At 45.2% G+C, this 27,107-nt stretch overlaps 1 protein-coding gene across 1 annotated transcript in view; it reads left to right on the forward strand.

Moving 5' to 3' along the window:
* LOC145413654 (uncharacterized) overlaps positions 1-27,107 on the forward strand; it is a 332,513-nt gene that overhangs the window by 213,489 nt on the left and 91,917 nt on the right. Inside the window, exon 6 of the mRNA XM_080283312.1 lies at positions 17,641-20,331. Coding sequence (XP_080139438.1) covers positions 17,641-20,331 — 2,691 coding nt within the window. The remainder of the gene's footprint in view (positions 1-17,640; positions 20,332-27,107) is intronic.

Raw genomic sequence — 27,107 nt, forward strand, 5'->3', positions numbered from 1 at the left:
ACACTGCATATGTGTGTGTGTGTGTGTGTGTGTGTGTAGATAGGTAAATAATTATTCAGGAAGTGACTCGCCCGACTTGGCTTTGAGAGGAGGAGGAGGAGGAGGAGAAGGAGGAGGAGGAGGAAACTACAGAGAGAGAGAAGATGCTGAGAATTGAAGGGGAGAGAAAATCGGTGATCGAGAAGTAGGGGAGAGAGGAAGAAGAGAGGGAGGAAAGATTAAGGTAAGATGGAGAATGGTGGAACAGACATACGGCATAACAAATTGACTATAAAGAGACAGAGGAAAGAAGGGAGGGAAAATAAGAAGGAAAGAAAGGGGAAAAGGAAATGTAAGAAGGAGCAGACAGTGAGGAAACAGGCGCGTAGGAAAAACTAAGAACGAACAAGAAAGGGAGGAAGGAAAGAAGGAAAGAAATAGTATGTAGGGACAGGGAAATGAAAACACACACACACACACACACACACACACACACACACACACACACACACACACACACACACACACACACACACACACACACACACACACACACACACACACACACACACACACACACACACACACACACACACACACACACACACACACACACACACACACACACAGATGGATAGATAGACAGATAGACAGACACACAGGCGAGAGGGAGAAGAGGGAAGAGACAGACCGCTAGAAGTAGGGAGGGAGGAAGACAGGGAGAGAAAAAAGGGAGGGAGAGAGGGAGGAAAGTAGGTTGATAGTGGGAGTGGAGGGAGGTGGAGAGGGAGGGGAAGGTGGAAGGGAGGGAGGGAGAGTGTTGAGTTTGCAGGAAGTAAGGGAGTGTGAGGGAGGAAGGGTGAGGGACGGTGGGAGGGAGGAAGAAGGGTGAAGGGGTTAGGAAGGATGAAATAGTGCAGCGTATTGGAGAGAGAGAGAGAGAGAGAGAGAGAGAGAGAGAGAGAGAGAGAGAGAGAGAGAGAGAGAGAGAGACGTTAATGAGACAGGGATAAAGCGCATGCATAAAGGACTAAGCAGGGAGGGAGGGAGGCACTAAATTAAGCAGGTGAGGGAGGGAGGGAGAGAGGGAGGGGGAGGGAGGGAGATAAGTGGGACAGGGTGGAAGATGTATAGGAAGAGAGGGAGGAAAGAGGAGAAGTAAAGAAGAAAGGAAGGAAGGAGAAAGATGGAGGGGAAGAAAGAGATGAAGAGGGAAGAAAAATAAGAGAGAGAGAGAGAGAGAGAGAGAGAGAGAGAGAGAGAGAGAACAAAGCATTAAGGACTGAGGAAGAGAAAGTGTGAGAAAGTGTGTTCAAAGGGAAGAGAAGAAAAAAGAAAACGAGGAAGAGGGGGAGGAGGGAGGCGAATTGGGGAGGAGGAAATGCCAAGTATATATAAATCGTATCAACGCCTCTCTCTCTCTCTCTCTCTCTCTCTCTCTCTCTCAAACAATATTAATTCAACTATGCTTCAAAGTTCATTCCCCTACTAACATACTCTTTCCCATAAATGTTCAAATAAATGGCAGATTGAACTGTATGACTGAAGAACAAAGCAATTTGGCTACTGAACAACCAGAATAGAATCGTAGCGAAGTGTTTCAGATAGATAGATAGACAGCCAGACAGACAGACGGACAGATAGTGACATGGATAGTTGGTCAGTAGGTGGGTAGTAGGGGAAAAAAGTCTTAGGACCCGGCTAGCCAAGTTTCACACACCCGATCGCCTTTCCATCTCCCCAGGTCTCGGAGTCCGTCCCTCTGATCTCTCTCACTTTCTCAGCCTATTTTTCTCCCTCTTCTCTCTTACTCTCTCATTTTCTCAATCTCTTCTTCTCTCTCTCCTCTCTTACTCTCTTTCATTTTCTCAATTTATTCTGTCTGTCTGTCCCTGTCTGTCTGTCTGTCTCTGTCTGTCTGTCTGTCTGTCTGTCTGTCTGTCTGTCTCTCTCTCTCTCTCTCTCTCTCTCTCTCCGCTATTAAAGTTCCTCCTGTTTACATTGAAGTAGTTGTTGTTTTCGTTTTTATTGTCATTGTTGTTTTGTGTTTGTTTATGTTGCAGTTTATGGAGACAATGCTGCTGTTTTGTTTTTAGCTGTGTCCTCATGTTGTTGTTGTGGTGGTGGTGGTGTGGTGGTGATGGTGGTGGTGGTGGTGATGGTTGTGGTGGTGATATAATGTTGATGTTAAGGATCTCGTGTGTTTTTTTTTTTCCATCATGCTTTTCTCCGTGCTTATTCATCACTACATCAGAGTCTCTTATGTCAACGTATATGATCTAAATAAAAACCTAATTCAGACTTTTTTTTATGGTTATGCTGATTGACGAGGTAACATAGAGTATTATTTGCACACTCCAGGATTACTTTTGGTTAGAGTAAGGACAGGTGGACAGAAACATATGTACGTGAATGAGTGATTTTTTTCTCAATTATATACCTCCTAACCACTGACTCTGACACCTGACAAATTACACACTTTGAGAGCTGGCTGTGACGAACACCTGATGGATACAGATGGTGAGAGCGACAGTGAGTGAAGGTTGTGTGTGTGTGTGTGTGTGTGTGTGTGTGTGTGTGTGTGTGTGTGTGTGTGTGTGTGTGTGTGTGTGTGTGTGTGTGTGTGTGTGACAGATGTTGCTGTAGGAAGGTGAGTGTATTAAGTTTGCGTATCTTTTGCTGGGTTGTGTCATTCTGCCTGTAGATTATGAAAGTCTAAAACTGAGTGTTGGCGTGGAGGTTGAAGCGTTGTGCCAGAGCCCCATGAATCATCTCTGACGTGGTGTGGAGGGAGAACCACCTCCACACAATGGCCTGCCCGGTGAGCCATCCAGTGGTTTGTGCAGTGGATGATTTGGAGATGAACGAGCGCAGGAGTCTAAAAGGCCATATGAGCTGCTTCAAGGGCTATCTCATGGACTCTCTGATTACCCACTCCTTGAGGCAGGACGGTGAGTTTTGACGGTGATGTGTTGGCTCCTGGTTCTCTGCAGGAAGGTTCGCTGCGGCAGGGTGGCGTATCTCTATGACCAGACTAGCTATTACGAGTTACCTCCCTGGGAATCCAAATAAGGGAGCTGGCATGGTGTGGAAGGGAAAGTGTCTTCGTTCACTAGATGGAGGTACAGTGGCCTGATCGGCTGCATGAGGATCAAAGGGAAGATTGAGATGACCGAGGAAAGATGCGTAGGTTTAAATGTGTGCTGGTCTTGTACATGCCTTCTCCATGGGGTTCAGGACGAGCCCCAGGTGAACTACTGGTGGCAGGTTCTGTTGGAGCATCATCTCTTTGAACTACGGACTTTCCACAGCTTCTGCCTGGTTTATAATAGTGTTAGTTGGTCTCCTCGAGGGCGAAATCGTGTCTGGGTGCATCAGTGGAAGTGGAGGAAATATCCGATAATAGATGCGAACCTAGGTAGGAGGGAGAAAAGCTGGAAGGAAGAAGGAATAGGAAGAGGCAGCCTTCAGAAAACACGGCCCTTGCAGAACAGGTGATACACTAAGGTTTAATCTCAACGTCACAAAAAAAAAATAAATACAAAATGATAAAATAGAAATAAACAAGATCAAGAGAATACTGTCTTGTCAAAAGAGTAAACATATTAAACCCATGAAAATACGTCTGGCAGCGATGATTCTGGTGTAGGGTCAATGGGCATGGGAGGAGGGATGGTGGGTCGTGGGATAGGCATCGTAATAGGGACAGCAATACCTAGTGGACTTTGAGAATTGGCCATCACCTCTCAGCATACGGTGGAAGACAATAGACTGCTTGGTAGATAGGAAGGCAGGCAAGTAGTCAGACAGACAGACAGATAGAAACACATAGACAGAGAGGCAGACAGATTAACAAACATATAGACAGACAGATGGAGTGAATATATAGATCTTGCCGTTACTTATAAATGCCAGAAGGAAGTGCAGCTGACGAGAGTGTAGTGGATTTACAGGAAAGGAATGCGGGTTGAAAACAAGCAGCAGTGGATGATAAAAAGTCAGATGGTACATAAAACCAGTGGATTGCTAAGAAATGGCCTGTTTTTATTCATCCTTTTTACTGGCTTTCCATTCCATTCACTTTTACTGCCGCTCTCACGCTCCATTCACCTTTTGTTTTCATCATAGCCCTTCCTTTATCTCTGCTTCCTCGAGTTTTCATTTCCTTTTCCGTCCTCACTCTGAATTTTCCTTCTTTCTCAGTTTTTTCATCATCATTTTTTTTTTATACTTTATTTTCCATCTTCCTCTCCCTCCTTCATTGCTTTATCCCTTTCTGCCACTTTCTCCTTCCCCTTTTTTCTCGTCTTCGTCTTCATCTCCTTCTCTGTCTCCCCACTCACCCTATTCATATCTTTATCCCGCTCTATCCCTCTCCCTTTTCTCCTCTTCCCTCTTCTCCATCCCCTCCCCTCTCCTTCTCCATTTTTTTCTTCCTCTTCCTCTCCTCTGTCTTCCTTCGCAACTTCCCCGGTGCCTTCCCTTCCTCTCTTCCTGCCATCTATGGGTTCTGTCTTTCCCCCTGCCCTTCCTTCCTTGGAGTCTGTTTTTCCTCCCTCTTTCCTTCCTTCCTCTCGTGTCTTTTCTTACCTTGTCGGTTGCGTCTTCCTTCCAGTCCTTCCTGTTTTCTATCCCTTTCATCATTCCTCATTCTACTGTTCCCCTTTTGGTGTTCTGTTCTTTCCTCCCTCCTGCCCTTCTCCTTCCTCCTTCCCTACCTCCTTCCCTTCTTCCCTGTTCTTTACCTTCCCCTCTTCTTAACCGTTTCCTTCCTCCCTGTTTTTCTTCTTTTCTCCCTTCCCTCTATTCCCTCTTCCTTTCTATCCCCTCTCGCCCCTCCTTCCTTTTCTTTCATATCCGTATCCTTTGCCCTTCCTTTCCTTCCTGTTGTACTCTCTTCCTCCTCCTGTTCTTTCATCTCTACTTCCTTCCCCCCTCCCTTCCATCTTCAGTACCCTCTTCTTCCCTCCCTCCCCTCTTCACTCCTTTTTCTGCCTTCCTCCCATCATCACCCCTGTTCCATGTTGTCATCCTTCTTCCCTCCTTTCGTTCCCCTCTTTCCATATTTTTCATACCCTCTTCTTTCAAACCTTCCTTTTCCCCTGCCCTTTTTGATGTTTACCTTCCTTGTTGTGGACTCAGAAAATACCTGCCTTCGTTATGCCCTTCCCTGCGACACACGGCCGGGAATGGAACAGAGGGAATGATACTGTTTATTTTCCTTTGTCGGCTGCTCCTGTGTAGCTCTTTGTAGTCTCATCCTTCCATCCTTTCTTCTTTTCTTCCCCCTTCCCTCCTTCTCTCTTCCCTCTCTTCTTTATTCAGTATCCTCCTCCTCCTCCTCCTCCTTCTCCTCCTCCTCCTCCTTCTCCTCCTCCTCCTCCTCCTCCTTCTCCTCCTCCTCCTTCTTTTCCTCCTCCTCCTCCTCCGTGTTTACCTGTAGGGTTCTCATAATCCTGTTACCTGAGGGTCCCAAATGAGGGAGGCAGGGAGAGAGACAGGGGAGGAGAGAGGCAGGGAGGTAAGAGTGAGCAAGGACTGGGAGATAAGGAGGCAGGGAAGGGTAGGGAGAGAAAGACAACGAGGGAGGGAGGCAGGGGAGGAGAGAGGCAGGGAGGTAAGAGTGAGCAAGGACAGGGAGATAAGGAGGCTGGGAAGGGTAGGGAGAGAGAGACAAGGAGGGAGGCAGGGGAGGAGAGAGGCAGGGAGGTAAGGGTGAGCAAGGACAGGGAGATAGGGAGGCAGGGAGAGGAAGAGAGAGAGAGAGAGAGAGAGAGAGAGAGAGAGAGAGAGAGACGAACTGAGGGAGGCAGGGAGAGGTAGGGAAAGAGGGAGGCAAGGAGAGGCAGGGAAAGAGGGAGGCAAGGGGAGGCAGGGAAAGAGGGAGGCAAGGGGAGGCAGGGAAAGAGGGAGGCAAGGAGAGGCAGGGAAAGAGGGAGGCGAGGCGAGGCAGGGAAAGAGGGAGGCGAGGAGAGGCAGGGAAAGAGGGAGGCAAGGGGAGGCAGGGAAAGAGGGAGGCAAGGGGAGGCAGGGAAAGAGGGAGGCAAGGGGAGGCAGGGAAAGAGGGAGGCAAGGAGAGGCAGGGAAAGAGGGAGGCAAGGGGAGGCAGGGAGATAGGGATTCATGGAGAGAGATGGAGGGAAAGGGAGGCAGGGTGACAGGCAGGGAAGGAAGGACGCAGAGAGAGAGAGAGAGAGAGAGAGAGAGAGAGAGTCGGGGAGAGAGGCAACAAGGGAGAAAGCCATGAAGGGAAACAGGGAGGGAATTAGAGGGAGGGACACAAGGCTTAAGGAGTCTCCAGAAATAGACAGGACGATAGATAGGGGAGGAAAAATAGGGAGGGAGGGACTGGCGGAGGAAAGGGAGGAGGAAAGGAAGGGAGGAAGAAAAGGAAAGAGGTAGGTATGTGAGGGGAGAGGAACTGAGGTAGAAAGGAAAGGGAAGGAACTGAGGGAGGAAATGGAAAAGGAGAGGAATGGAGAGGAAAAGGGAGAGGATAGAAAAAGGGGGAGAAATGAGAGAGAGAAAGAACGGAGGGAGAAAACGGGAGGGGAGTGAACAGAGGAAGAAAAGGGGAGAGGAAAGGAATTATGGTGAATAGGGAGAAAAGGGGAGAGAGAGAGAGAGAGAGAGAGAGAGAGAGAGAGAGAGAGAGAGAGAGAGAGAGAGAGAGAGATTGTCCAGCTGCTATTCGTCCATGTTTAAGTCGTATATTATAATTCTGTTGTAATCTTAGCAAAATAACCTACCGGGTCTGAGACATTTAGGTTATATAACTCAGGTAGTAATCCAGTGCTGGTGTTTAGAGTTGCCTCATTGTCGTCTGTTGGGTTACGTAGGAAGTAAAAAAAAATAAAGGACGCTTAGATTATCACTTTAGGTTTGTACAGGTCGACTAAGTGATCATTGGAATAGAGTGTACATTACTAGGATATGCGGAATAGACCAGAAGTATTGTGTACAGCGCATAGTGAAGGTTTGGCCAGCAGTGTTATAGGCAGAGAGACGGTGAGAGGCGCCGGTGGCCCAGTGAAACACCAACCCAGTCCAAGTGATGACCCTGCCTTAGTTCGAGCCCTTAGAGGTGACTGCAGGCTTTTCTTTCCCATCATATAATGCCATCAAGAGGAGCAGGCTGGTCACCTACCCCTCAGTGCGCGGTAACCACACAGACAGACTGAGGTGGAGACAGATAGAGAGATGAAAGTGAAGAGCAGACAGGGACAATCAGCCAAAGAATTGTGGCCTACCTGGGGAATCTATGGTTGTGAATGTGAGTGAGTTTTGCAGACACCGATGAATTTATTAACTTTGTTCCCACAAAAAATACTGTATATCACCCAGTATGTGACGATTTGGGCGATCTCGAGTCCCAATAATTACCAAGGACAGTATTTGCACGTAGAATTACCGGGTGTCTCACGTACCACAGTGCCTCGTCCGTGTTTCAGAATGATACGTGCGGTAAGATGGCCGATGCTTTTTTGGGTGCCTGTACATAGACGGACAAAGATGCACCGATCGATCGGTAGATAGACAGATAGATGGGTAGGTAGGTAGGTAGATAGATGGCGAGGTAAGCAGATAGGTGGACAAAGACAGACAGGTATAGATAGATAGATAGATAGAGAATTAGATTGATAAAAAGATAGATGGGTAGGTAGGTAGGCAGATACAGAGATAGATATACAGATTAGTAAAAAGATAACTAGATTACATAATACGACGTAGATAAAGAGGAAGACTGATGAAAGCGGGGTTGACAGGCGATCAGTGGTGCCAACTTAAAAATAGGAATGGCTGGTGCTTGTGTTACCAGCCCCACCACACCACCCTTCATTGTGGTTGTGGTTGTGATGGTGGTGGTGGTGATGGTAGCGATGACGATGATAACGGTGATAGTGGGGGTCGTTGTGGTGGTGAAAGTGATGCTGACGATGATAATATTGAAGAAGCACAATAAAATCAACAATGTATAAAACTGCACCTGATGGAAAGTCTCCGGTAAGCTGAAGAAGATGGTCCTGAGGTAGCAAGAATGAAATACAAGGGAAGGCATTGTTCTGAAGGGGTAATGTACACAGATGAGGCTGGGTGTGTAACTGGGTATGGCTGCGCTGTTAACCTTTTCAGTACGGGGACACTTCTCTCTTGTGCCAGCAGCTGATGTTTGTATTTAGTTGGTGAGATATCTGGTGGTGAGGACGTTAGGGAAAGGGGCCTCCACTAACCTTTGACTGCATTAGGTGTCATTAAATAGAATAATTAGGAGTTGACTGCAGTGATATACCCAAGTTCTACCATCGCAATGAAAGCCTAAGGGAGACGCGCCTGCCAGAAGTAGCCTCGCAGGTCAGGTTGGAGGGGTGGCTGGGGTCAGTCGCGCACACACAATGCTTCTTAGGGCGAGGGGCTGGTCTCTGTCGTCCTAAATTGCCCGGACTGAGTAACCTAACTAGACCTGCTCACCTGATGGGGCAGTAAAAAAAAAGAAAAAAGAAAAAAAAAGACTACTGCTACTATTATTACTACTACTACTACTACTATTATTATTATTACTACTGCTACTGCTGTTACTACTGTTACCATTATTATTATTCTTTCCATCGTTATTCTATTATTATCCTTTGAAAGCCTGTCCTCATTGTCTCCAGCCCCTCACCCTCACACCCTGTGCCTGCATTTCACCCACACTTTTCCCTGCCGTCTTTGTAACTCTAATAGAAAGTCGTATACACTCTGATTTACTGCCATCTGATTTACTGCTCTCTTGGCCGCCTCTCTCTCTCTCTGTCTCAGCTATTTCCTCCTTCCTCTTTCCCTGTTTCTTTCCCTCTCGTCCAAGGCGCTGTGTTTATATGTACTTGTATTCTTATGGCTTTCCTCCTCCTCTCCGACTGACTGAGGGTTTGTCTCGCTGTGTTGGTCTGTCTGTCTGCTTGTATGTATGTATGTATGTATGTATGTGTACCCCTCCACCCCTCTCTCTCTCTCTCTCTCTCTCTCTCTCTCTCCGCCTGTGTTGAAGTACGGCATTTGTCACTGAGTCAGGGGGTTTGCTTGCCGGCTTAGTGTCGAGGCAGGGTTAGGCAGGGAGAGGCAGGGGAGGCAGGGGGAGAAAGAGGAAGGAGAAAACAAGTGCTAAGGAGAGGCAGTAGGTATTTAGAGGAAGAGGGTGATGAGGAGAGGCAGACATGGAAAGGAAGAAAGAAGGAGAGGCAGGGAGATCTGTAGAGTGGCAGAGAGAGGCAGGAGGCTAGAGGAGGAGGAGGTGTACGTGGGAAAAAGCGAAGGGAGGCAGGGAGAGGCAGGATGATGAAGGAAGAGGTAGGGAGAAGCAACAGGTGACAGAGATGGGTAGAGGTAGGGAGGAAAGAGGCAGTAAGAGTCAGGAGAGGCAGAGGGAGGCTGGGAGTTGGCAAGGGAAGAAAAGGAATGAAAGGGAGAAGGCAGTGGAGAGAGGGAGTGGCTGGGGGAGGCGGTGGCTCAATCGGTAGAGAGGTTGCCTGCAGTCCTAACGGACCCCAGGTTCAAATCCCCGCTGGGGCAGGGAACAGTTTAAGGATTTGAATTTCATTAAATCAGGCTTTACCGATCTACCAGAAGACCCGCCGACATGTGTAAAAGTACCCCCGCTAATACCAATACACCAGTCCTGTATGAGACAGCCCTAGCATGTATTCAATATGGACGGTGGGTGTTAAGGTCGAATTGGTGACATGTAGCGGTGTATGGTATGCAGGAGGACTGCTGGGCCTTGATGGCAGGCTTTGAAGCCTGTGCCCAGAGTCGGACACATAAAAAAAGAAAAAAAATCCCTCTGAACCCAAGATTTTTTTTTCATGACAGTGGAAGGAAAAACAAATGAATAAAAAAAATAATCCATTCACCAGATTAGAGACGTCCTCCATTCATAAAATATCTGTAACAGTTAGACTTGAACAGCTGTGGGTTGAAGTTTGGGGGGAAACAACTCTGGGAAAGCGAGTTCCAAAGAGATGCAGTTCAGGGAATAAAAGAATTCTGATAGGCAGAAGTTCTGCAATATGGCTGAGTGACATTCCAGTCATGAGCGCTACCAGATGCCCGTGTAGCACGAGGGAAGGCATGGAGAGGTGGCATCATGGACGCAACTTCGTCTGAGCATTTGCCATAAAAGTATCTGTAAAATAATGCAAGGGAGGCAACATTCCTTCTTACTTGTAGGGGAGGTAGTTTATTTATAATAACATGATTATCAATAAATCCAACAGCTTTGTTCTGAATTTTGTCTAGTTGTTTTCATGCAACCTCTCCACATCCATTGCACAAGGGTGAGCAATATTCAAGCTGAGAGCGCACATGACTCTCATAAATTATAGCTAACTGCTCGTCAGTGAAGAAGTTACGGACTCTGTACAATAATCCAAGTTTCTTTGTGGCGGTTTCAGCAAGTGATCTGACATGAGAGGTCCGGCTGAGGGCATTGTTAAGTGAGACACCGAGAATTTCAATACTTTTGGAGATGGGAATATTAGTAGCATTGATGGTAATAAACGAATCTGGCAATATCAGTCTATTAGTAAATTGTATATATTTGGTTTTACTGGCCTTAAATGTGACGAGGTTGTTTTGTCCTCATTCATTGATCTTAGATAAGTCTTGATTTATGGAGGTGGCTGTACTGAGTTGAGAGTTAGAGATATTAGACTTTGTAAATGGGTGTTTGAGTGTGAATGAACCGTGAAGTGTTGAGTCATCTGCATATGAATGAATGGGATTGTGACATAAGAGATCATTAATGTGAACAAGGAACAGGGTTGATGCCAGAACTGATCCCTGTGGCATGCCGGTGTTAATTGAGTGGAAATTGGAATATATATCATCTTCTTACAAGGAAGATTAGATAAAGCGGTAGAGGAAGAGGCTGAGGCAGTGACGTAGGGAGAAGAGGAAAGGTGTTTGGCAGAGGTAGGGGTGGCAGAGGGAGACAAAAGGAAGAGGGAGAGATAAAGGGAGCCAGAGAGACCTGGGGAGAGGAGAGAAGCCAGAGGGACAGGGGTAGGGGTGGTAGGGAGAAGTATGAGGAAGCGGCGGAGATAGGGGGAGGGGAAGAGGAGCGAGTATGAGAGAGAGGTAGAGGTGGCAGGGAGAGGCAGGGTGTTGCAAGGATGGTATGGATGCAGGAACATGTAAAGAAGAAAAACAGGGAAGAGTGGATCGAAAAATGAAGTGAGGGAGAGAAACAGGGAAGGAAGGAGGAAACGAGGAAGGAGGCGAATGAAGAAAATGTACAAGGCAAATCGGGAACAAAGGAAGGAAAATGAAGGGATGGGCGAGATAAAGAAATGAATAAAGCGAAGAAAAAGCCGAAGGAAGGAAGGCTGAGTTAGTAGTCCAAGGCGGAAGAACAGAAGAGGAACAGTGAAGGAATGAAGAAACAAGGAAAGAGTAAGAGAATGAGAAACCAAAAGCAAAGAGTGAGAAAGGAAGGAAGGAAAAAAGATAAGTGAGAAAGATAATTATGAGGAAGAAATGAGGAACGAGTCGAAGAAAACACGGAAAGTAAGGAGGGATGAAGGAAGGTAGGATGGGAAGAGTAAGGAAGGAAGAGAATAGGAAGGAAGGAGGGAAGGAAGAAAAAGGGGAAAGTGGAAAAAAGAAGAAGAGAACCAATGAAGTGTCTCGTGAAATGCTTCCTGTTTTCCCCACACCCCACATCACCATGAAACCCTATCTATCTATTTCTCTATCTATCCGTCAGTCTGTCTGTCTGTCTGTCTGTTTATCTATCTGTATGTCTTTCTGTCTGTCGTTGTCTGTACATATATCTGTCTGTGAATGTGTCAGTCTATACTACAATCTATATGTGTTTGTATACTCATCAGTGTCTCTATATCTGTCTATCTGTTTATCGTAGGAGGTGTGGTTTGGCAAAATGTTCTCCAGGCATTTGTACCTGCTCAGTAAAGACCCTTCCTCCCATAGCACACCTTGCCCACCCTGCTCCTCCCTCCCCTTCACCACCTCGCCTCCAGTCATTGTTGAGTCTTGCTGTACATAGACGCCTTCCAGCCAAGGAGAGCGCTGTAGTAGTGAAGGAGTTAGCTGAATAAAATCGTCGAGAGAGAGAGAGAGAGAGAGAGAGAGAGAGAGAGAGAGAGAGAGAGCCGTCTTCGTATACACAGTCCATCCAGCTAGAGAATGTCATATACGATATTGTTTTGTTCTTAAGACTTTTCAGACTTCCTTAACCCCTTCACTACCACGCTGCTCTCTAAACGTAAACATAATCCTCTGGAGATACAACGAACAAATACGAATGAGTTCAGAAAAACGAAGGAAAAAAATGGGGATTGTTTCTGATTGCTTCACTCGCCTCTGCCGGATGTATTTACCTTGGCAGACTGCATACCTCTCCTGCACCTGTTGTATAAAACGACAGAGTGTTCAGATTATATTTTATTCGCTTCGGAAACTAAAAATGTTAAAACACTTGGAAATACTTTACTGAAATTTGTTCGGACCAAGGTAAATTATTGTAATATATATATATTTTTTAGCACACTTGAGTATACACACACACACACACACACACACACACACACACACACACACACACACACACACACACACACACACACACACACACACACACACACACACACACACACACACACACACACACACACACACACACACACACACACACACACACACACACACACACACACACACACACACACACACACACACACACACACACACACACACACACACACACACACACACACACACACACACACACACACACACACACACACACACACACACGGAAACCCTCTTAACCAGACACCTGCTTAATCATCAAAACCGCATAATTATCAGCCAAGATTTACGCTGCCTAGATAAACGTCGTGAATTGTATTTTTTTGTAATAACCTCATAGTTTGCAATAATTATTTGTTAGCGTCACTCCCCTCGTGTGTAAGCCAAGACCATTCTATCTCCTTCACTACGATGTCGTCTTTTGTTTTATGCTTGCCTTCTCCAGTCGATTTTATGCAGATTAGGAGACTGTTTTGAAGCTAGATATGTTAGATGCAGCATTTTGAATTTCTTTACTGCTAGGGAACTCTACTAACCTGTATAAAGTGGTCTAGAAGTGGCAAAATATATATATATATATATATATATATATATATATATATATATATATATATATATATATATATATATATATATATATTAAAAACTGATGGAAAGAGCATTTTGAGACAGTTCTTAATAGACCAATACCACCAGAAGAGGATATACCGTCTGCTCAGGAAGATTTAAATATAGAAACAGGAGAGTTGAGGCTTGCAGAAGTGGAGAAAGCAGTAAAACAGTTAAAGAATAATAAGGCACCAGGGGAGGATGGTTTATTTCCGGAAATGTTTAAAGTGGAGGGGGATAGATTAATAATGATCCTGACCAAGCTATTCAATAAGATATGGGTGACGGGGTTACTACCGTCAGTTTGGAAGAATGGTGTAATTGTTAAAGTTCCGAAGAAGGGAGACCTGAGTGAATGTGGTAATTGGAGGGGAATCTCTTTGTCACCGATAGCTTTGAAAGTTTTCAGTAGAGTGTTGTTAAATAGGTTGGAGCCGGTGGTTGAGGGTATTCTGAGGGATGAACAGGCTGGTTTTAGAAAGGGACGTGGTTGCAATGATCAGATCTTTATAGTTAGGCATTTGATGCAGCAAGTTAATGAAATGAGAGTACCGTTAAGTCTTTGTTTTGTTGATTTTGAAAAGGCTTTTGATAGTGTTTCGAGAGAGACTATGGGGAAGATCATGAGACATTATGGAATACCAGAGGAGTTTGTGAGGGTCATTATGAACATGCATGAGGACACATTTTGTAAAGTGATGGTTGATGGTTGTCTGAGTGATTCGTTTGAAGTCAAGTCCGGAGTAATTCAAGGTGGTGTTCTATCACCTTTACTATTTATATTGGTCATTGATTACATTATGAAACGCGTTGGAACAGAAACCGGTGCAGGTATACTTTGGGGAGAGAACAGGAAACTTTTGGATTTAGATTATGCAGATGATATAGTTTTGATTTGTGATGGGCCAGAAGAGATGCAGAGAGTGTTGGACTGTTTGGTGAGTGAAGGTCGCAAGGTGGGTTTGGTTATTAATTGTGGAAAAACTGAAATAATCAATATGAATATGGAAAATGCGCAGGAATGTGTAATTGGAGGTATGGTTGTAAAGCAAGTTGATAGGTTTAAATATTTAGGTACTTATTTAGCCAAGGATGGTTCTTTGAACTTTGAATTCGAGGAAAGGTTAAAGAAGGCTAATCAGGCAATGGGAATGCTTAAAAATATTTGGAATAATAACAATTTCTCTGTGCATACAAAAATCAAACTTTATAAGGTAATGGTTAGGAGTATCTTAATTTATGGACACGAGTCTTGGTACAGCACAGTGACTATGGAAAATAAATTCTTGGTGTTTGAAAATAAAGCACTTAGAAGAATATTAGGAGTTAAGTGGTGGGAAAGGATACCAAATAGTAGAATTAGAGAAATAACGGGAGTGCAGCCGATCGATGAATATGTTAGATTCTCACGATGGAAGTGGCTAGGACATGTGTATAGGAGACAGGGAGTAGTACGAGGTACACCAGGGTGGGTGGCACTTGGTAGGAGAGGTAGAGGAAGGCCAAAAGAGACGTGGGTGAGGACAATGAGACGGGAAGCTGGAGATGAGTGTTGGGGAGATCTTGAGGTGTTAGCACAAGATAGGATGTGGTGGTGTGAGTTCATCGAGGCCCTACAGTATGCATCCCCGAGGGTGCCACAGGAAATGATTGATTGATTGATTGATATATATATATATCATAGTAGCTAGGTTGAGAGGATGGATTTTCAGTAAACAGTTGGAGACATACGGTAAATAATATTCATTTTACCACGATAGCTAACCACACAGTCAACAATGAGTGTCGGAATCGGATGGTGCAATCTTCTGAAACCATCAAATTTTTAGATGTGGGAATGTCTTTAGGAATGGCTCTGTCTGTCTGTTTCTCACTAACGATTTTCAGAGCGAGGTGCTTCACTCCGTAGACTTTAGCAAAAGCATAATACCACACCACACCACACCACACCAAGAGAATTAATCGAGAACCCTTGAAGCCCCACATATAATACTCTAGCGCAGCACTTGCTCAGAATATTACCGTATGTAAGTGTTTCTAATTACTGAGCTAAAGTGGAGCGATATTTTGTCTGCAGCCGTACCTGACTCATGGTGGGTGATGAATGATAGTACCCACGTATTCCCAGCGTCGTAACATATGATTAAAAGAGACGTGGTTTGGGGTGCTCCGTCATCATTCCATCCTTTCCTCCCCTTCTGCTGCTCCTCCATTCTCAACCTTTCTTCCCTCCCTCATCCCCCCTTTCACCCTTTCCCTTTCCTCTTCCCTTTGTCGCCCTGTTCTTGCCTCACTTCCATCCTCCTGTTTTTCTTCCTCTTCCCCATCCCCCTGTTTTTCTTTTTCCCTATCTTCCCTCCCCCGCTTTCCGCCTTCCTATCATCCCATTCTTTATCCTACCTGCCCATCATCAACACAGCTTCCTTCCTTCTTGTAATTGTCTGTGGTTGTGGTGATCCGACTGCCCAGGACTTTTATTGCTCTCAGTATCTTGTACAGTCAGAGAAACAGGTGTCTTCCCCGTCGTGTTTGAAGATTATAAGTAGCGAGGTATTACCAAAATTACAAGTAAATTAATGCCTGGCTGTGATGGTTTAGCTTCTCCGCGATGTGTTCATAAAGGGTTGTACTTCACGCCTTAGGCTGACACGAAAATTTATGGGTTTCGCAATTGTAGGGGTCGAAATGGAACGAAAATGTTTGCTAATCAGAAGAAAAAGTTACTCTTTTATCCATGTGTTCTCGTAAGTAAACATTCAATTTCACATTCTCATTCGATTTCGCACTTCCCAACACATTTCGGACCGACTGAGTGTACGGCTATTAGCTCTGTATTATTTAAACTACGTCCACGAAGGTATAGGCAAGCCCAGGATTGTAGACGGCCAATTTCAAAACACCTACGAAGAGAGAACGTGTTTAGATCGCATTCCACTGTGTTTTTTTTCCATCCCATGTTTCAGGAATGATGTAAAGAATTATTGGTTTGCATCCCTCTTCTGATGTTTGGTCTGATAATATGCCTGTTAATTTCCCGACTCTACATGCAACTCAATTTCTCCTCTGATTCATGTCCCGGTAGAGATCAAAGGTCCATTAGCGTGATCCTAATGTGAAAATGGCGGACAGGGATGATGATGATGATGATGATTTTAGGAGCAAACACTTCCATACAGGACCCTGCCTTATATGCTGTAATTTACATGCTTGACTGAAGATGCTATGCCACATTCCGAAAGCTGTACACCTGAAGCTGAAAGAAGTCCCATTGTGTGATGCAGACGTATAAGTGAAGTGGAAAGAGGCTGTGGCTGATTTTGAAAGTTGCATGTCTGAAGCTGTTTTTTTTTCCGTTTCTGGACACAGACTTGAGGTCCAACAGTCCTCTGTCATGCACTACACCTTCACATGCCACCACGTGGGCGCAAATACCCGTCGTCCACATGGAATACATTCCAGGTCTGTTTCATTCAGGGCTGGTATGGTATTAAATTTTGTAGGTATGTTTTATGACATATTCATGATTTTTTTGTTTGTTTATCAATAAAATCTGTGACAACAAAATTAAAGTGATAAGATATATTACCTGGCCAAACGTGTGATTAGATTCGCTAACTCAGGGACAGCAGATCACCGTTCTTACCACTACACCACTAGAGCTGCACGACACCTGCATTGCAGTTGTCATCACACTGCATTTTAAAGCCTGATTGATTTGTTGACTATTTCCTGTGGCTTATCACCAGTCTGATCCCAGCGGACACACAAGACGTATCACGGCCTTATCTGCCAAGCACTGACTTACTTAATTGTGCCAGACCCTTATCTTACCTCCCTGTCTCCCCTCCCACCCTCACTCCTCCCTCTCCCCGCCCTATTATTTTTCGCCTCTTATCACCTGTGTCTCACTCCCCTGACTGTTTCAGTGTCACTTCCCCGTCCCTCTCACACTCTCACTTTCCCACTCCACCGTCCCCCTCTCTCGCTGCCCCGCCTCACATTGTGGTTGTATGGTGATCCCTAGTGGTTGTGAACGAATTATAGATGTTCATTGGTGTTGAAAAGGTGTCCAGAGTTTGTTCAGAGTGTGTCAAGGATAATCTAAATAGTGAAGGATGTCAAAAAGTGGTGTTGGAGTGGGTGGAGGGTTGATAAGTGGTAGCCAAGGTGTTTAGGAGTGTCCTGTGTTGGTGAAGGGAGCTCAGAGGTGTCTAAAGTAGTGAAAAAATGTGAAGTGTTAGGTTGATGTGTTTTCAAAGTTCCCAGTGATGTCCAGGTGGTGAAGTAAAGTGAAATGTTAATCTGAAACACATTACTGAAGTCCCTAGTGCTGTCTAAGTGATGAAGCAGAGTGAAATGTTCGAAAAGTGTCTGAGGTGAATGGTGTAATAGGTTGGTAGAGGGTGATACGTCCTAATAGGTAATGTAGGCTAGACACAAATGTCTGAGTATGAATTCAACAAGGCAGCGTAAGAAATTGTCAGAGTTCAGGGACTTGGAATCCCTGACTAAACATGTTCTAAACGATGCTGATCAGAAAGTGTCCAAAACTGCACCCACGGGAGGTTCAGCTGAGTCTCCGGATGTGTCCAAACATGCCACAAAAGTCTCTCAAGTTTCAGGTGTATTGGAATCATCCAGTGGGAAATTGCAAATGCCCGCTACTGAATTTACAGATATGGCTACATCCCCAGCCATTGACCACAGAGACGATCAAGCCAGAGTGTCGAGTTCTTCAAAAGCAACTAAAGGAGGAAAGCGCATGCCTCCGGGAAGCAGTCTGATTATGTCCAGAGTGGCATCGGAAGAGTCAGTCGCATCCAAGTCTGAAGCCAGAATGACCAGATCTCCAACAACAATTTCTAGATCTTCAATTAGAGTGATGAACGGTTCAGACAGCATGCCCAGACCATCAAACGCGATGTTCAGATCTTCAGTTGTGTCCAAACCCTCATACCAGGAGTCCAAGGCCGCCACACTACCCAGATCTACTACTAAGAGGGCCAAAGCCAAAGTGTCCAAATCTATAGTAAAGACATCAGCACCTTCAAGCACAATGGCCAGCACCTTGGTTTTGTCCAACTATAACACTGTGATAGCCAACACCAGAGGTGTGGTGCCCAGAGCTGTACCTGCTGTAGCTAGAAATGCATGTGAGAGGTCCAATCCTACATCTACGATCTCAGATTGTACACATACAGTGCCCAGTTCAGTGTCAACAGCACCCATTTCGTGTACAGTGCCCAGTTCAACGTCTGTGTCCACTTCTTCATCGACAGTACCCAGTTCTACACATACAGTGCCTAGTTCTACCTCTGCTGTTCCAAGTTCTGTATCTGTACTTTCTAATTCCAACTCGCCTGAGCTTAGCCCAGCAGCACCTGTACAGCACTGTGCTACATCTACAGTGCATAGTGCCATATCTACAGTGGACAGTGCTACATTTACAGTCCCCAGTTCTGCATCTACAGTACACAGTTCCGCAGTTCCTGTGCCCAACTCTGTAGCTGTGTTGTCCAATTCTACAGCCGTGATAGCCAGTTCTGTAGTGACCATGCCCAATCCTAGAACCAAAGTGTCCCAAACTGCAGCTGACATGTCCATAGCAGCAAATGTGGCACCCATCTCTACAGAGTCCACAGATTTCATAACTTCAAGAATGGTATTGGGATCTACAGCTGTTTCTTCCTATTCCTCAGCAGTGCATTCTGAGCACTCTTCATCAGGATCCAGAGCCTCAGTCACAAAAATGCTTACACCAGAGTCCAAGTCTTCACCCACCACGCCTCAGCCTTCCGAAGCATCCACATCTTCATCAGCCATGCCGGAGCCTTCAGAAACGTCAAAATCCTTAGCAACTAAAATGTCATCAGAAGTGTCTACATCGTCATGTACCGTGCCTCAGCCCTCCAAAATGTCTAACTCATCTGTTGAAGTGCGTGACTCAGGTACAGTGGCCAGAACCACAACCAGTGAGACTTCTGAATCTTTAGAAGCAATATCCCGATCTTCAACCATAGTGTCTGCAACCAGGGTGTCCAGATCTACAGCTCGTGTGGTTTTGGAGGCGTGCCCTGATTTCCATTACCCAACCACAGAGGTTTTAGGAATGTCCAGGGTGCATAAGTGGACACTGGGTTCTTCTTCCTCTGAAGATGACAGTGTATCTGCCTCCTTAGCTGTGATGAATCTGATACCTAACTTGTATGAGTCTGATGAACAGCAGACCCCATCAGTCGATCTGGGTCACCTTGAGGTCAGGGATAGTCAGAAGTCAAACATCAGGGTTGGGTTTGATAAGGTGGTTTCTGCTGTGAGTGGCAAGGCGAGTGAGAGTCGTACTAAAGAGAGTGCAGGTTCGAGTGTCAATGATGTTAAATGGAGTGGGAAGTCGAGGGGGAGTGAGTATAGGTCAAAGAAGAAACTAAGTATGAACTCGGGCTTAAGTTTCAGTTTGGGTTCTATCTTTAGGTCGAGTGGCAGGTCCGTGAAGGCGATCGAGAGTAAGGATGTGAAGTCAAGCAGCAGCATGACTGACATGTCACTTGTTAGGTCGAATAGTGTGAGGTCCACTGAGCAGTCAAACAGGTCTGTGAGGTTGGCTGATGAGATATCGATTTCCATGACGAGTGATACTCCTTTGAGAGCATCAAAGAAATCTTTATTCAGGTCCTTTAGCTGGTCGAATGAGGAAACGAATGTATCAGTTGAGGTGCCTGATGTGGCAGTTGAGAAACACACTGACACATCGATTGGAAAAGTGACTCAAAAATCTGATGAAAAAATATTTGAGAGGTCAATTGAGAGACTTAGCTTGAGGTCGAGCAGACGGTCAAGTCTAGGGACATTTAACAGGTCAAGTCTGAGGTCTATTAGAAGGGCAAGTCTGAGGCTGAGTGAAATTTCAAACTTGAGTTCGAGCGGGAGTTCAAGGTTGAGTGGGGAGTCAAGCCCTAGGTCGAGTGAGAGGTCATCAAGCACAGGAAGCGTGAGGTCAAAGGTGAAGAGTGTAGGGATGCGGCTGAAGTCAAGTGTGAGAAGGGAGTCAATGGGAAGGCGGCAGCTGACCTACCCTCCAGAACTCATGGCCGTCACCAGCACCACCACAACCAGGTCACCTTGGGGCACGTTCCCGAGGCTGCAGCGGCAAGAGAGGTGAGTTGGGGTCACGCAAGGTGAGACTTAGATGAGATGGGAATGGTTAGAGTAACATAGAGTAGCTCTGATTAGGGTAAGATAGCGTAGGTACTAGGATGGGCATAGTTAGGGTAGGCTGAGATAGGATGGGAATGGTTAGGGTAGGCTGAGGTAGGATGGGAATAGGTAGGGTAGGAATGGTTATGGTGAGCTGGGTTGGGTCTAGTTAACTCTTAAGCCAGACAACGTCTTTTTGTTTTATTCCTTGCTATTTTCGGATGATGTCGTTTTAGAAGTGGTCTCATGTGCCACAGAGGTTTAAGGAGGTTAAATCAAATTCCTCCATTTCGAAAAGTTTCTCCCAAGATGATTATAAACCTCAAAGAATAACAAAAAGAAAATTAGAGGCCCCCCAAGGGGGGAATCACACCAGCCGCGAGCCAATACATATCTAGCGCAGCTCGGAATATGACCTTGACCTTGACTTTCACCAATTTCGAACTCGTAGGACAAGCCAAATGGTATGTGGTAGGTGGGGACGTCCACCATCCACTCACTCGATGTAGTGCTGCTCTCGGGTGTCTGCCCTTTCCTCTCCTCCATCCTTCTTTCCTTCCATCCTCTTCTGTCTTTCCTTCATTCTTTCCTTGTCCTTCTGCCTAAGGGTGACTTTACACTCCCTCTTCTGTCTTTCTTTCCTTCATTCTGTCCTCTTCCTTCTGCCTGTGAGTGACTGTACACTGAGTGACAAGCCAAATGGTTTCCTGTACACCAGGAAGCCATTTACTACGCTTGGTGGTAACCATATAACCATATTTTGGCGCCTGGTGGTTTAGTGGCTAAATATTATGCTCCAGTCGGATTGAACTGGTGAAGGTTTATATCCAAGGGGTGGTTGGGGTTTATTGCTCACGTAATGCCACTCAGGGTGAGTGAGACTGGTCACTCATAAATATCAGGACCAACTGCCTAGCCCTGGGCTCCTACGCTCCTCATGGGGCAACGTAGGATTGGATGATGGATGGATAGATGGAGGAGATTTTCATCCCTATTACACACCTGTAAAATTTTGTGATATCTTAAGCGATGGCGAAGTTATCGTGGTAACAGACACACAGCCCTTGGCCTACTTTCACCAGTTTCAAACTCGCAGATTTTCATCCCTGTAAATTTTTGTGATGATATCTTGGGCTATTGCGAAGTTATCGAGCTAACAGACACACAGACAGACGGACAAACTGAAAACAATACTCGTAGGAGATTTTCATCCCAACTACACGCTTGTAAAATTTTATGATGATATCTTGAGGGGCTGCGAAGTTATCGTGCTAACACACACACACACACACACACACACACACACACACACACACACACACACACACACACACACACACACACACACACACACACACACACACACACACACACACACACACACACACACACACACACACACACACACACACACACACACACACACACACACTGAATACAATACCAGCTTCGCGATCGCGGCTGTTAAAAAGAAATCATCCGAGTGAAGTGGTTAAACTAGACTGGCTCGGGAATAGTTATAATAATGTAGCCCAGGACAGGTTGGGTTGCATGAGATTTGGATAGTGTAGGATGGGTTAAGGTGGCTGAGGATAGGGTTAGTTATATACAGCCTGCCGAGGTATTAACTAAACTGAAATATGTGTTTGACGTCAGCAAGAATACAGTTATAATAATGTCCCTGGCCTGAAGAAATTAACTTTTTTATGTATCTGCATGTCTGTTGAAGCAAGTATGTATGTTCCAAATTGTGTTAAACTGCCCATATGCTAATACTTGTAAATGGCCTTACACACACACACACACACACACACACACACACACACACACACACACACACACACAGTTTTACATCTGTCTGTGTATTCCAAACCCTCACAGTGTTCCCTATGTCATTTAATCAGCAGTCCTTACCATTACCACTGAACCACCGCCTCCTCAAAATGGCCAAAAATACCAGAAAGACTGAACTCCTCCTGTGTGAGTGTCTTGTGAGGGTGAGGGAAGGGAAGGCCATAAATACCACTACTAAGTTATCAGTGCTTCCGTCATGCTGATAACAGATAACGGGAGTGGCGACAAGATTGGTGGCATTAGGAAATGGGGGGTTAGCTCTCTCTGTCTGTCTGTCTGTCTCTCTCTGTCTCTGTCTCTCTCTCTGTCTCTCTCTCTCTCTCTCTCGCCATAATAATAAGTGCGATACCTACCGCTTGCTAGATACTTAGGTTCTTTCCTATAGGGCCCTGCTGATCTCTGCCAGGTAAAATAGATAGTTAGTAAGATAGATTGATAGATAGGGACTGACTGACTAACTCAGTTGATTGAGTGATGGACTGAGACAGACAAATGGATGGAAGGATGGATGGATGGATGGACTGACTTATTGACTAATAGGTTAGACTAGCAGAGGCACCCGGCGTTGCCTGGGTAAAACCCTGTGAACGTGCATACCGGCAATGTCTGGGACCCTGGATGGCCACTCCCCCTGTGGGAGAAGACCACCAGGTGCCATTTTATCCACTGAACCTATGTTCCTCCTTGGGTCCATTTCCCCAGGGCTATATTCCCCATGGACCTCTTCCGATCATGGACGTGTATTCCCACTACCCACCTACCTTACCCACCCACCTTCCCACCTATCCAGCCCACACGCTCACCTACCCATACTGCCCACCCTCTCACCCACCCTCTCACCCACACTCACCCACTCACCCATACTGACCCACCCATACTGCCCACCCACTCACCCACCCATACTGCCCACCCACTCACCCACCCATACTGCCCACCCACTCACCCACACTCACCCACCCATTCTGCCCACCCACTCACCCATACTGCCCACCCACTCACCCACACTCACCCACCCATTCTGCCCACCCACTCATCCACCCATGCTGCCCAACCACATCCACCAAACCCTACCCCCCCCCGTCCTACCACACCCACCCTCCCACCCTGCATACCCACCGTGTCCTTCCACTCCCACCCAGCCCACCCACCAATCCGTCCACCTATCCGACCCGTTGTAGTCAATAATGATATCCCTGTAGAAGTAACACTCTTTACGGTCACTGGCCACCACGTTGCCATCATGCCGACTCGATTATTTCTTGGCCGTGAGGGGCGCCTTGCATCTTGTACACGTTAAAATTTGTAGTAAGAAGGTACACCTTTTAGAGCTGTTTAGTGAGCTCTGTATGCATCCTGCTTGATTTCCATAAAGGACAGACAGACCGACACAAACATTCTGTGTTAAAGGATCTTTGTGTGCAGCATGTGTTAGCAGTGTAATGCTGTATGGTAGTGAGACCTGGCATTAAAGGAAGAGAATATTCGCAACTGTAATGTACACATATAATTCGTCGTAAAAGCTGTTAATGTTAGAGCTATTTAGAGAGTTTTATATGCATCCTCTTCGACTTTCATTATATATATATATATATATATATATATATATATATATATATATATATATATATATATATATATATATATATATATATATATATATATATATATATATATATATATATATATATATAGATAGATAGATATGTATGTATGTCGGTAGATAGATAGATAGATAGATAGATGGATGGATAAAGGGATAAGTGAATGGACCAATAGACAGTCAGACAAAAAGAGAAGTAGATGAACAGATAGACATACAGATCTTTATACAAAGAGAGTCAGGTGGACTGGTTCAAGAAGAAAAAAAAATATCGCCAGACACTATAAAAATGCTTTATCTTTTGACCTAAATACTGTAATCTCGTCTCTCATTCTTTTTTCTTCTATGTTTCTGCCTTGCTTTTCTATGTGAACCTCTTGAACCCCAGTACATCGTCTGTAGTTTTTTTTTTTTAAATTAGACTATTATTCAACGTAGATTTTTGGAATAGCAGGGGTTAGACACAGCCTCCATAAACCCCCTAGCCATTTAGGGTCTCTGTAAATCGCAGTAAAATCGTCTGGAGATACGAGGAATATAACAAAAAGTCGTCGGATTGAAGAGGTGACGGATATTTTTTGGTGTGAATATATTTGGTGCGAATTGCTAATGTACAGAATTTGAAAGTCTGATGAACCCTGCGATTGTTTCTCTCTCACTCTCTCTCTCTCTCTCTCTCTCTCTCTCTCTCTCTCTCTCTCTCTCTCATTTTTGCCAGACTGATTGAACGGGACATAAGTCAGTCTACTTACATTAAATTGACACAGAATGCTTCCCAGGTGCATAAAGGAAACGAGGTGGTCATTTGTCGTTCGTCAGCTTCCACGCCACGAAATGTACACTATGCAGAACAACCCTTATGGCCATTCCTGCCGCCCAGCCCACATCTACTACTGCACTGCACTTTTAGATCCTCGGGTATTTAGTTTCTAGTTCTATGTAAGTGTGCACAGTTTAATGGTCTGTGTAGTTTTAGTCTAATATAAATTTGTTAAAATACGACATACATTTACTACAGTCTGCTTCCTTTGAGAAAAATTTATTAACGTTTGTATGTTGTAGAGCAAAAATGTATTCAGATTTAATACAGTCACCGGGTAGTGGCCTCAGGTGGCGGGCATGTCCGTCTGTTCCAGTGACACCACAAGGGAGACCAAAGTTAAATGAGTAGTGTACTGAAACCCAAGTCCATTACACGAGTCCACCGTTGAGTGTTTGCATTACACTCGCAAGGAATGCCAGGCAGTAACACTCAAATGAGGAGCACTATTGAAGCGACCCCACTGTACCAGCCTCACTGTGTAATTGAAGCTTGCACAGTCCCAGTATTTTCACAGTATTTGGTGTGTGTGTGTGTGTGTGTGTGTGTGTGTAGGGGAGGGGAAGAAACATACAAACACACAGCCTCCCCGTGGCCTGGGGTTAAAGTACTTTCGTCCTCACAGGGGACTAATGTGAGGGGAAGCTAAGATGAACCTGTGGAGAACACTGCCTCCCTCAGCTTGGAAATCTATTTATCCCTCTTTACCCATACCCGCCCCGGATGGGCTCGGGGACGGGTATTGTTTTCACTTGGTTTGTCTGTGTTTGTTTGTCTGTCTGTCTGTCTGTCTGTCTGTTAACAGCTTTACGCGAAAACTACTGGTGCGATTTTGACTAATTACAGGGATGATGGGCTATGACCTTCTGACCACCTGATTAAATTTTGGGCCAAGGTGGGTCAAGACCTAGGCTGTAGGCCCCCCCCCTCCCCCAAAAAAAAAGGACGGGTAGAAATTGTTTTTTTTCGCAATAACTCTCTTCAGAATCGTCATATCGACATGAAACCAAAACCTAAAGGTGCATCTTTCAAATCTGCATCCTATAATATGCATCATTACATCAGGGGGGGTCACCCCCCAGTTGGTGGTAGGGGGTGAATGTCAAGTGGGTCTGGCCTAAATTTTCAAATGGGGATAACACCGATTTATTCCAAAATTGATATGTGACATCTTTGACTAGATATCGTGTTGTTTATACGTCAGCACTGAAATGACTGCCGGGGACGGGTTTGCTGTGCCTTGGCACCTCTTCTTCTTCTTCTTTTTTTTTTTTTTTTTTTTTTTTTTGACCGTACTGGTTCACTTTCAAGACTTGATAGTAAGTCGCCGTTACATGAATGTCGATGAGTCTGTTGTGACGTAGGAATGAGTCAGTTTATTAGTAAAATCACCTCCCCCCCCCCCCAGTCTTACTACGTCTGGTCGCCAACTGAGCTGCAAGGTTTGAGAGATCATCGGCAAGTCAGAACAGAGCAGATCATATTCAGCTCGGCTTTTAAAGTTACTGGCTGGTCAATATGAATGTATGAGTCGTTATGAGGGAATGATATGGGTATTCAGCAGCAGGCCCATCTTACCAGTAAATGATGCAATCAACTCTGTATTTAAACTCTGATTTAATTTGACCTAAAATTGCCTTGTCTCCGCCGTGAATTCCGAGTTGTAGCTAGAGATGGATAATAGAGTAGAATATTGTACTAGTCACGTAAAATCACTATGGAAAGGACACGAGCAGATGCGTAGGTTTGTTCTACCACTGAAATAGGGGAGATGAAATGCAAAATGACGAAAATCGCTGTTAAGGTGGATGAATTACTGTTTACTGCCATAACAGCGACGGGAGAGGAAAGAAAAAGAAAGATACTCGTAAATAACAGCCGAAGATGGGGCATTGGTGGGATAGCCCCCATGAGGGCCGTAAATATCATCACTGGTGTCTGAACCAAGTGAAATGACCGTGAAGATAACGACTCACTTTTTGCAGTCCCCGTCTTGAATCGTTGCTGCTGTCTTATGTTTTCTTTCTTCCGTTTTCTTTCACCAGTTTACCCTCTCAGTCCAGTGCCTTAGTCTTTATTTTGTTCCTGCTCTCTTTACACGATTTTACATAGCCTTGGCAGGCTTTTGGAAATGGAGAGACTAAAATTAATAAAGCCTTCACTAAAGCCTTCAATTAGAAAGTTTATCCAAAGCTGAGTAAATTCGTCTGAAGGCAGCAAAATAAAGCAATAATACGTCATGGTTTTGAGGGGATTAAAAGGCAGTATCGCTCGAGCAATTTTTCTGGCTAAGTATTCTAGGCAACTCGATATTGGTGACGGCTTTTTCGGGTCTGCTGGAGACTTCTTGATGACTGTGACTGCAGAGTTCCATGGCACAATAATTCGTTAACCTTTTTTTGCTCTTTGTCCATCAGAGGGCTTTATTTAGGCTTCAACCAGACGATTTTGTTCAGGCGAGTG

The sequence above is a fragment of the Coenobita brevimanus genome, chromosome 97 (assembly GCF_032717465.1).
Source record: "Coenobita brevimanus isolate Jiangsu-jjx chromosome 97, ASM3271746v2, whole genome shotgun sequence".
Lineage (NCBI taxonomy): Eukaryota > Metazoa > Arthropoda > Malacostraca > Decapoda > Coenobitidae > Coenobita > Coenobita brevimanus.